Genomic DNA, 11,558 nt, shown 5'->3' on the forward strand with positions numbered 1-11,558 from the left:
GAGAGAGAGAGAGAGAGAGAGAGAGAGAGAGAGAGAGAACGAGAACTGGGGCTGGTTTACAGTTTCAGGGGTTTAGTCCATGACTGACATAGTATCTGAGAGTTCTACATCCAGATCTGAAGTCAGCATGAAGAGACACTGGACCTGGCTTAGGCTTTTGAACCTCAAAGCCCGCACCAAGTGACACACTTCCTCCAGTAAGGCCACACCTACTCCAATAAGGCCTAATCCTTTCAAATAGTGACACTCACTCCCTAAGCATTCAAATATGTGAGTCTCTGGGGACCATTCTTATTCAAACCACCACAGACTGTGTTTGTACTCATCATAGGCCCTTCCTTCTGCTGGGCCGAGTGCTCCTTCTCTGGCCTGGATGAAGATGGCTTGTGATGTGAGCAAGTTTGTAGTAAGTAGTTGGAAGAGGATTACTCTTGTTACTGCCTTCCGAAGCAGAGCTGTGCTCCAGCAACGAGCAGCTGTGCTACGGTATAGCTTCCTCAAGGCATCCCTGAGGGTTTAAAGCAGGCCGGATGCTATTAAGGCATCTGCACCGCTGTTAGGGAGGAGCTACTTGCCTGGTAGTCCTCTGTTCAAGGCAACTAGACACTAAAAAAGGATCCAACAACTATCAGCTAGTGAGTCAGATCCATACCCCACCCTCCTCTTCTCCAAACATTTATTATTCAAGGGAAAATAAACATAAAAGGGCTGCTTTTAATATCGACCCGCTCCGAACATCAACATTGTGTTAACAGAACTTAGTGTTTTGCTCTTAGCTCATCCCTGGGAGAGAATTGGGTGAATTTACTTGTCCTAGAGGTAAGACAAAGGATAGAAATGGTTTTGTGTAAAATGACTGTGTAGGCTGATATAGAATGTCACAGACATGTGTGTGCTCACCATGGTCCAGGCATTATGCTGGGCACTTTCTATACACACACACACACACACACCACCCACGCACGCATGCACGCATGCACGTGCGCACACACACGCATGCACACATACCCCTTCCCACGTCTCATTTCTTCTTTCTCTCCTTTTCCTTTCTCTTTTTTTTCTCCTCCTCCTTTGAGATAGGGTCTCACTACGTATGTCGCAAAAGCTGGCTTTGAACTCACATTCATCCTGCCTCAGTCTTCTAAGTGCTGAGATTATAGGTGCATGTCACCAGGCCTGAGATTAACTTCTTGATCGTTACTGGTCATCTAAATTGTTTTGAGCAGTGCATCTGGCATGCCACATGCACTGTCCATGATATAAGTAGCACTGGGCTTCCATCAGACAAGTGAGGAAAATGGGATACAGACACCCAAGGTCTCGGAGTGGTAGGTGAGGGCCAAGGTGGGCCTCAAATTCATGTTTACAGCGGTCACAGACAGAACAGGAACCTCGGCATTCACAGACCTAGCTCGGGGGTCGGAATGAGTTGCGTGATACAATGTATCCAGGCACTTGGCTCCCATTGTACATTGGCTACACTAACCTCCAGTGCCTAGAAGGGCCCAGCCGTCTATGAGCTGCTCCGGAACTTGAATAAAATGAGTGAAACCTCATAGAGAAAAATATGTCCATTTTATTTGAGCACAACACAGAGCACGAAGCTTGAGGGTACGAGGCAAAAACACGGAGAGACAGAACGATGCACCTGACTTTTCGGGAAACGAGGGAGTCAGAGGCAGGAGACCTGGCTGACCTGGAAAGAGTCCCCCGAATCCTTAATTAGGGATATGTGAGGTGTGTGGCCAAGAGAGAAGGCTCACAGTCCATAGCCTCAGCTTTCTCTATTCCACCATGGAGGATGGGGGCATGGCTGTGAGGCAGAGGCAGGGAGAGCTTTGAAGTGGCCTGGGTCTCAGTGCAGTGGAAAGCTACTCCTGGAGGGAAGGACTAGAGTTGGGAGTGCTCCCAGGCCCCTGGAGCAGCCTGGCATTCATGCGAATAGGCAGGTACTTTGATAATGGGTCCAGTCTGGCCATGAGGCCAGAGAGGCCGGAGTGAGTACGCAGAGCAGGGAATCCGAGTTAGACTCCGTGTGGCTTTGCTTGAACAAAGTGGCACAGCCTGGCCAGCCCATAAAGCTTTTCACAACAAACAACACGGACCCAGATGAGCACTATCTACGGACACTGCACGGAGCCACTGCACAGAGGATGTGGGGAAGGGAATGGGCAGGTCGGGAGACCTGGAGGCTGGGATGCTGGAGGCAGGCAGGCCACTCATCCTGCTTGTGGCCTCAGAGAACATCCAAGATTGGGGCTCCTCTAGATTTCCTGTGAGTGTCTGCCCAGGCAGCAACAGCCCTACTGCCTCAGATCAGGCGCTTCGGCTATCCCTGCTTCACTGCTCCCTTTCCTCAGGGCCGACACCAGCTTAGAGAGGCAGAGAAGAGCCAGGCATGTCTCCTGCAAAGGAAACCCTCTGAGTGACTGTAGAGCTAGCCCCTCCCTTAAGCCCAGGAGTGTCTCTTCCCTTCTAAACATTAGATCCTCTACTCCACCAGCCTCAGACCTTACCTGAAAACCACACGGGCTCCTGGGATCACATAATGAGACACACCCCAGTCTGCCCAGCCCGGCAGTGGGTGCTGCCACCGGCTTTCACTGGTACCATGACCTCTGACTTGAAGTTCCTGGAAAGGAGACGGAGTAGAGTCCTTGAACTATTTGAGGCAAGAAGGAAAACATGTTCTTTACACACACACACACACACACACACCGTGCATAGACCCTGCTGTGAAGACCTCCGGGGCTCCCTTCCTCCTTCCTGCCTCAAACAGGAAAGCCCTGAGAACTGGGAGAATCTAACACTTCTTTTCTTACACACACATTCATCTTTTGCTTTTTTTAGGACTTAGGACTGAGTGTCTCATGCACATGAGGCAAGAACTCTACTGTCGGGCTGAAGCCCAGCCTGCCTCTCCACTTGACCTCTACCATACCTCAGTGAGGTACTGTATACATGAGCAAACTTCAAGCCAGAGGCCAGACATGGCTGGCAGTGGTTTCTTTGGCTGGTGGCAGAAGTTTCCCTTGCCTAGGTGGGCCCAGGGTTCCTTCCACCCTGTAGCTACCTAATAGTGGGTCTGGCTTTTGCAGTCACCATTCTTCAGCAAGTCATTCCTGTCCCTTCTGAAACAGATGAGCAGGGTGAGGCTCATGGCCTGAGACTACATACTGTTTTTTGTTGGCCTTTCTGAAGAGGGAAGGCTCAGAGCAATAGGAAGACTTTGCCTTGTTCCCGATATTCAGACAGCTGGAGCAGCAGCCGCAGGGCCCCGTGGCCAGGGGGCCCTGTTGCATGGGCACTAGGCTACTGCTGATACGCAGAGAACCGTTGACCAGGCAGTTGAGTGAGCGGCCACCAGGAGCTGAAGGCCGGGAACTCTGTGAGCAGGGCAGTCGGGTCAGGGCAGGAAGGGGTGTGCTTGGGTCCAGGATCGGGGCCTCTGTGATGGAGCTGTCGTGGGAGGCTGGTCTGGAGACTTCAGGAGCAGGGGACACTGGCGGCCTGTTCTCCACCTCTTGGCGGACACTGGGGCTGTGCAGGTTCATGTGTAGTTTCCTCATGTGATGTACCACCGCAGCCGCATTGAAGGCTTGCTGAGGAGGCAGAGGAGTGTCTGGCTGTGCTCCTGCAGACACTGCTGGGTTCCTGCTTTCTTCTCCCTGGGGCCTCTGGAAACTACCCCTGCCCACTTCCCAGTTCACAGAGAGCACAGGGTACCGCTCTTGCTTGGGAGAGGGATGCCCTAGGAAACCCATCCACCAGCCTCCCAGGGCCCGGGACAGCATGCTCAGCCTCTGAGCGCAGCTTACCCTCCACTTGCTCTTGGCAAAGTTCTTCTGAATCTGGAGGCTGACAGACGGATAGATGTCCCGGTGCAGGGCTGTGTTTCCATCAATCCTAGCATGTAGGAGGGGACTTGGTTACCAGGTGGCCCTGGCACCCAGTCAGAGGTTGGACAGGGCTCTATGCATGCAGGGTCATGTTCAGTTGATAGGATATCCCAGGGGAGGGGTGACTCCAGCAGGAAAGGACTCCTATATCTTCCTGGGCAGGTCATAGGGGCTTATGCTTTAGCAAAACCAAAACCTTTTAGAACAAGGTTGGCAAACTGTGGTCTTGGGGACCGATCTGCCCATCACTTCCTTTTATGCAAGCAATGGTTGACTGGGTGCAGCTATGAGCATTGACAGGCTCTTTCCATGGCTCTTTGTGTGTCCCTCAGCAGTGATGAATAGGTGCCCTTGAGAGCAAAGTTGAGCTGTTCATCCATCGTTCCTTTACACATCATGTATAAGCCCTGGCAACGTAGGTCACTATGGCTCTGATCCCCCTGGCTCTTATCCTTGTGGGGCTGTCCTCCACAAGGCCACCTTACACAGGTCACCCCTTACTCCTCTCTTCGGCCTCTTATGTCACCTGTCTCTAAGTGTTCCTCAGATACACGACATGTGCACAGCACTGGCACAGCCACAGTAAGCCTGAATAAGTGAGAGACGGTGCCCTGGTTTCCAAGGGCCTCCACTCTAGCTGTGCTTCAGGCCACGGGCTAGAGAGATCCGTGACGAGCTGTGTAATTAGGAGGAGAAATGGAAGGTCTGGCAGACTATGTAATGGAGGATCTGTGTGAACTGAGAAGCCAGGGCAGGGATCTGGACATGGAGGTCAAGAGGAAGGATAGTTTCTCTGGTGACCAAAGGTGTGGTAAAGGAAAAGCCTGGGGTGAGGGGAGAGGGAGGCAGGAGGAGAGGTCTAGCTCCTGAGTCTGACTGAATCAGAGAAGGTTGGCTAGAACCGTGGGCACTGGAGAAAGAGAGGCCGGATCAGATCAGGGGGAGCCTGGAGAGTAAGGATTCCATGCTTACTACGGGATCAGGTGGAACAACTCTAGGCTCCTGAGCAGGGGACCAGGTAGTATGAAAAGAGTGTCTCAAGAGCCTATTGATCATCTTGGACAGTCACCTGTCACGTGACTTTACGTACGACCGTGCGTGTGCATGCGTGCGTGCGTGCGTGCGTGCGTGCGTGCGTGCGTGTGTACGCCACACACCACTATTTTTGGATCTAGGGGCTGACTTAAGCCTCCTGGATGCCAGGCATGCTAGGCACTCAGCCACGAGCTTCTCCTCCAGCATCACGCTCCTCGGCACAGGCTGCCTCTTTAGGAACCACGCAGGGATCTGACATCCAGCCTGAACATGGGAACCCTTGGCCTTTACTTCTGAAAGTGGTGATTGCACATAGCTGGCCCTTGCAGGCCCCACGGGCCCAACCCAGTGCTGTGCGCTGGCCACCTGCGCCTGATGAACACGTTTGATGAGCGCTGGCTTTGATGTCTCAGGGCAGCTGGCTCCAGGGCGCCTTGGCAGTTAGCTTGGCTTTGGGAACCGGAAGGGAGAACACACAGCCCACCCCAGTTCTTACTCACCAGGGGTGTCTGAGGGCTTTCTCGCAGGTGTACCGTTCGTTTGGGTCCTTCTCCAGCAGATGGCAAATAAAATCCTTGGCTAAGGGGAATATCAGAGACTCAGCTAGGACCAGATTTCATGACTGAAAGAAATTCACTTCCGGGCTGGTGGGAGGCAGTGAATGCATCTTTAGCTAATCTAATAGAGAGACAGTTTTAAGAGTCTTAAAAAAAAAAATCCAAACTACCTAACAACCCGGCATAAGCTACCAAGAAGAGAGCTCCAAGCAGCCTCACCCACACGTACAGGGGAGCCTTGCCAGTCACGTCACGACACACCGTGTGCATGCACTTGCTGGTAAACACATGGGCTAACATGTGAGTGTTGGCTTCTTGCAGCTCTGATCACCACTTACCAGGCTCCACAAGCAGATTTGGCTCATATTTTTTTTTTCACACACAACACACATGCTGCCTTCTCTCTCAAACAGTGTGTATGCTCCCCTCACACACAACACACATGCCGCCTTCTCCCACATCAGGGTCAGTTCTGTTCTGGTACCTAATCTCAGGTTGTACCCCGGGCCTGTAACCCTCCATCTCTGGGCTCCTAGCTTCAAATACTTCACCTGGCCTTTGAACCGGGAAAGACTCTCTCCCTGGCAGCTTCTGCTCTACGAGCCCAGGGACTGTCCTCTCTAAGATATTTTCCCTTGCAGCCTCTGCTTTATCCTTCATGCTCACCTGACTCAGAGATGTCATCCCAGAATGGAGACTCAAACTCGTAGTAACCCTCTTTGATCTTTTCAAAAAGCTTTGATTCTGTTTCTTCATAGAAAGGGGGATACCCACACAGCCTGGAGGAAGACAGGGAAGAGGTAGTCTGTTAGGTAGTCCTTCCTCTCTGGACCAACCTCTATCTAGCATCCCACCCACAATTCAGTCAATGAAGGTCTCCGACCAGCAGTGTGACTATGAGGTAGGCCAGGGTCTCATGTAGCCCAAGTTAATTTCAAACTGTGTAGCTAAAGATGGCCCTGAACTCCTGCTCCTTCCTCTGTCTCCTGAATCTTGGGATCGCATATTGTGCTACCTTGCCCAGATTGTTCTTCTCAAAACGATGTTTTATTTTCATTTTTTATGTTTATGCATGTCTGTGTGTCACATATATGCAGGTATGTACAGAGGTGAGAAGAGAGCATCAGATGCCTCTGGAGCTAGAATTACAGGCCTGATGTAGGCCTTCTGGAAGAGCAACAAGTGCTAGTAACTGCTGAGTTATTTCTCTAGTCCCCTTCCTGCCACTCAGCTGTCTACTGTGCTAGGATTGAACTCAGAGTCTCATGCTAGGGGGGCGTGCTGCCAACTGAGCTACACCCCCCAGTCCTAACCTAGGAGACGACCCAGACATTGAGTAAATGAATTAGAGAGTAATTTAACAGAATCTACACTAAGAGGCAAGTGTTATTTCCCTAAGAACAAAGCTGGCTGTTATGGGGGAGCATGTTGGGGGAGACCCTGTGGGAAGGCTAGGACACAGAGCGCCTGAGCATGTGTGGAGGAGAGGAAATGCCATGAGAACCTCTAGTTTATGATGTTGCCTTCGGATGGTGTCACTGCTGGGTCAGGGGAGCTGAGGTACTTCAGCCTATGACGGTTCTAGGCCTTGATATCTCATTTTCTTAATGGTTCTATAGAGTGACTGGCCTCATGTTTTCACAGAGGATAGGAATGCATAGGATTGGGAGGGTAGCCCAATGGTGAGTGCAGTGTGCAGGGCTTGGTGGACCTCAGTACATACAGCTATGTACATAAGTGAGCCTCGTTCATTCTCTCCCTCTCTCTCCCCCTCCCCACCTCCTCCCCATCTCTCCCTTCCCTACCCTCCCTCTCCCTCCCTCCCTCCCTCTCCCTCTCTCTGTCTCTCTGCCTCTCCTTCTACCTCTCCCCCTTCCCTTTTTCCTCTCCCTGTCCCCTTTCCTTCCCCTCCCATTCCTCTATCCCCTCCCCCTCCTCCTCTGTGTGTGTGTGTGTGTGTGTGTGTGTGTTCACACATGCATAAATAGATGACTGGGGGGAGAAGAGGTGATCAGATCCTGTGATTTCTCAGGGAATGCACTGACACCAGCTTTTACTCACAGTATGTATGTGATGACACCAATGGACCAGCAGTCCACAGCCTTACTGTAGGGCTTCTGGGCCAGCACTTCTGGAGCTGTAGGAAATCAATTGTAGGTTCAGGGCTAGGGACAAGAGAGAAGGCCCAAGAGAGGAGTAGAGGACAGGAAAGGGATGGAAGTAGGGGATAGAGGGGTAGGATAGGGAACATCTATGAGACTGAAAACGCCCCAAAGGTGGGGACTGCATCTCCCCAAGCAGACTAACTCTTCCTGAGATGAGGACCTGTTCCTTCATGGATCTAGGAGTTCTCATAATCTGTTTCTGATTCCTCCATTAGCCCAGAGTTCTCCAGCTTAGTCGCTCCCATCAGACCAATAAGTGTAACACCTGAATGTGTCACTCATATGGAGGACCCTCAGAGCAAGAGTCCACCAGTCTCTGTCTTCAGAGTAGGGATCTGCAGGGTGGTATGGTCTCTCCACCACAGCAGCAGAAGCCCTGGAAGGCAAAAAGCTCCCTACTCTAGTCATCTCAGGAAGCTCCCTGCTCATCTCTGATACTTGCCTGGTGCATGAACTTGAGGGCTCAGTAAGGCCATGAACCATGCTTCCCTTGGATTAAGAGAGCCAGGCAGACAGACCTGCCTTCTGAGTGTACTGGGTTTAGTATTCACAGAATTCTACATCTTTAGGTGAATGACTAAATTTCCTGTGGGAGAGAGCAGTTTCTTCCTGGAAGTCTGGGCTCTGCCTCCTACTTTCCTGAGCCCATCAGGTGATGGCTAGCTAAATATTTTCTTTCCCTTCCTCCTTTCAGGTCCCAGGACTCCTAATACCAAGTGCCTTGTCTGGTACTTCTCTCTTCAGGAGTCCTGGCAGCCGTGTGGGAACAATGCCCTGCCCCACCCCCCAATCCCATGTGCTTCCTGGAGTTACAGGAGGGTCCCATACCCCTCGGGCCAAAACTCATCATCATGTGGACCCAGACTCCTAGCAGACGGGGGTTCTAGCGTAGGAGGAAAAGATGGGGTGAGTGCCCTATTCCTCAGCTCTCTGCCAATCTCAGGGTTGTCATAGTGGAAGAGTGCCTAGAATCTCCTGGAAGGGTTGAGGGCAGCCTCTGTAAAGAACAGTATTAGAGTCAGATGGATGGACATAACTGTACACAGTCACCTTTCTCTGTGAGTTATATCATTGCTGTGCTGGTCAACTTGTCCCATGCTAGAGTTATAGGAAGAGGGGACTTCACTTCAGGAGTTGTCTCCATCAGATTGGTCTGTGTGGGCCGGTGTGTGGGGCATTTTCTTGACTTAGGATTGTTGTGAGATGAGATGTGGGTCTATTGTGTGTGGTTCCGTCCCTTGGCAATTTGTCCTGGGTGGTATAAGAAATCAGGTTGAGCAAGCAATGGAGTGTAAGCCAGTGGCAGCATCCCTCCATGGCCTCTGCTTCAGTTCCTATGTTCAGTTTCCTTCTTGAGGTCCTGCCCTGACTTCCCTTCATGATGGACTGTAAGATAAGATGCAAGTCCCTTCTTCATTTGTTCGTGGTGTTTACCACAGCAACAGAAAGCTAATACAACCCGAGTGGTTAAACAGACAAATGGCTCCCCTCTGTCACCCCTGGACTCACCCACATAGCCTGGGGTCCCACAAGCCGTGGACATGACTCCATTCTGCTCCATCTTGGATAGACCAAAGTCAGTGATCATGATCTTGGAGTTCTCCTCAGGGGTGAGGTACAGCAGGTTTTCAGGCTGCCAAAGAAGACACACAGCCTAGAGAGGGACTTCCTGAACAGTGTGTCCTTGATATGGGTTTTCCTAGGAAGAAGCAAAGCCCTGGGCTCCCAACTCAGAGGCCACAGCCCTTTCCCTATGTTTTCCCACCTCCCTCCCATCTGTGCCCTTGCTTCTGCATCCTAGAACTCTGTGTCTTGCTTATAGTCTTGTCTTTGCTCCTACCGACTCACAACTACTCCAGACTGCCTTTTGAGGGGCCCAACCTTTGGCTAACTGTCTCTTATCCCCTAAAGCCTACTGGAGTGCCTACTGTGGTTTAGACCCTTAGTGTCTGTTATGCTTGAATTTGACAGTGGCTGTGGGTCACTTTGACATTGTAATGAGAGGACATTTAAAAGGTCCCTGGAAAGGCCAAGGTGCAGTTGAACAATGGTCATCAGGAGTCTTCGGGCAGAAGAAGCCAGGCCAGAAGTAGGGCGAGTCCAACCAGGCCAACTCTTTCATGACATATATTTCCCACCCAGCACCCCTGCCCCAACCTCACCTTTAGATCTCTGTGAACGATGCCATTCTCATGAAGGTATTTCACTGCAGACAAGACCTGCTGGATGACCAGGCTGGCGTCCTTTTCTGTGTAGACACCACGCTCTAGGATCCGGTCAAAAAGCTCACCTCCGGAAACACTGTGGGTACAAGAATCTGATTCCATAGCAGGTCAAAGCCCAACCACTTCTCTGTATCCATGGGCTGTAGGCACAGGCAAGTGCCCTGAAGTGAGGTGTGAGCGCTCATTGCTGGCTCGGTACACTCCTTCTGGGTATCTGATATATCACAAGGGGTCTTTTAGTTCAAATGTTGGCTCTCTTTTTGGAACCTTCTATTATAATTCAAATAGCCTTGGTTAGAGTACCTGGAAAAGCTGGAAAATCCTTCCTATGGATACCTTCATTGCTTACCTGGGCACAGGACTGGAAATTGGACACAGTGTGAAAATGAGATTAATCGCACACATTTACAATGGGACTTCTTTCATTGTGAGGGAAACCTGGGATACCTGCTGCTGAAATTTCAGATGGGGGCATAGATGTATTTTAAAACTTGAATGGCATTGGGGAAAGAGGACTTTAGAGTTTGATAAAGCCTGACTTTCCATTATCCTCGAAATCATCTGTACTATGTTTCTGGAAGTTTCCAGTCAGTACTAGATGACTGGGGTGCTAGGGAACTCACCATCTCTGATGAAAGATTATGTTCTCCTTGAGTATATTCTTGATATCTCTAGATATCATGTTAAGCCTGACACTTTGCAGTTCCAGCATCTCCGCCCCTGGCACCGCACAAAGCAGGTGCAACTCTTACTTGGTTGTGACAGCGACAGATAGAGACCATTCTACTGAAGAACCATTTCTGTCTTACAGAAGGATAGACCACATAGCCTGCATTTAATTCAAGCAGATCTCTCTTGAGAGATTTGTTCTTTAAACTGAATTGAAATCATCTACCTGAGATGTCTGTTCTTACAGTTTATCCTATAATGATGTTAGTACGTTTACCATCAAGTCCATAGAAACAGACGCATTAAAGTGCTGTCACAGAAAGGTTCTGGGATTTGCATTATGCCTGACATTTTCCCCTTCAGTGACTGAGTGCTTGGGAAGTCTCAGAAGGCCTTATGGGCAGCAAAGACTGTGAACAGCTATTGTCTGCTCATAGAAAATACCCCTATGCTGGCATGAACCAACTCAATAGTCAGCCCAGTGTGACCCTCAGCCCTGCACTGGAAGCAGTGGCCCAGAAGGAGAGCATTTCAGAGCCTCTGAAGCTTCTTCTTGACTTTATCTGGCAGCTGCTCTCCCCTGCTGCTCCCCTCCTAGGCCTCTGTGGGGATGAGGGTCATCTTCACTTACAGCTGCATGACCAGGTAGTAGTGGGTGGTGCTCTCATAGATGTCCTCCAGGGTCACAATGTTCTCATGCTTGATCCTGAGGAAGATAAGAATCCTGTGATGAGTACCGGGTTCAGGTGATCCAAGCAAAAAGTTCGGATCAGATTCGAAGTTTGTTTGTATCAATTGTTTGGATGGCAATGTGTAAGAAGACCATGTCTCAGAGAAGCCTTGCTGATGGGGCAAAGCAGTTGAGGGTGAGAGAGCTCCTTTGTATGTGGGCACCACCATCCCATGGGCTGGGAGTCCACCCTGAATAAAGAAGACAGTGAGTGAAGCACTGCATACATTTCTCGGCTTCCTGACTCTGGATGCAGTGTGCCCAGTGGCTCAGCTCCC

At 50.6% G+C, this 11,558-nt stretch overlaps 1 protein-coding gene across 1 annotated transcript in view; it reads right to left on the minus strand.

The window, feature by feature from the left end:
- Window positions 1-1,556: 1,556 nt before the first annotated feature.
- Camk1g (calcium/calmodulin dependent protein kinase IG) overlaps window positions 1,557-11,558 on the minus strand; it is a 23,446-nt gene continuing 13,444 nt past the window's right edge. The window contains exons 4-13 of the mRNA XM_028760469.1: window positions 11,182-11,256; window positions 9,819-9,957; window positions 9,166-9,289; window positions 7,553-7,628; window positions 6,158-6,270; window positions 5,435-5,513; window positions 3,819-3,906; window positions 3,178-3,602; window positions 2,517-2,632; window positions 1,557-2,405 (exon numbers count right to left, since the gene is read on the minus strand). Of these exons, the coding sequence (XP_028616302.1) occupies window positions 2,542-2,632; window positions 3,178-3,602; window positions 3,819-3,906; window positions 5,435-5,513; window positions 6,158-6,270; window positions 7,553-7,628; window positions 9,166-9,289; window positions 9,819-9,957; window positions 11,182-11,256 (1,210 nt within the window). The 3' untranslated portion in view covers window positions 1,557-2,405; window positions 2,517-2,541. The remainder of the gene's footprint in view (window positions 2,406-2,516; window positions 2,633-3,177; window positions 3,603-3,818; window positions 3,907-5,434; window positions 5,514-6,157; window positions 6,271-7,552; window positions 7,629-9,165; window positions 9,290-9,818; window positions 9,958-11,181; window positions 11,257-11,558) is intronic.

This window comes from Grammomys surdaster, unplaced genomic scaffold (assembly GCF_004785775.1).
Source record: "Grammomys surdaster isolate TR1022 unplaced genomic scaffold, NIH_TR_1.0 130, whole genome shotgun sequence".
NCBI classification, from domain to species: Eukaryota; Metazoa; Chordata; class Mammalia; order Rodentia; family Muridae; genus Grammomys; species Grammomys surdaster.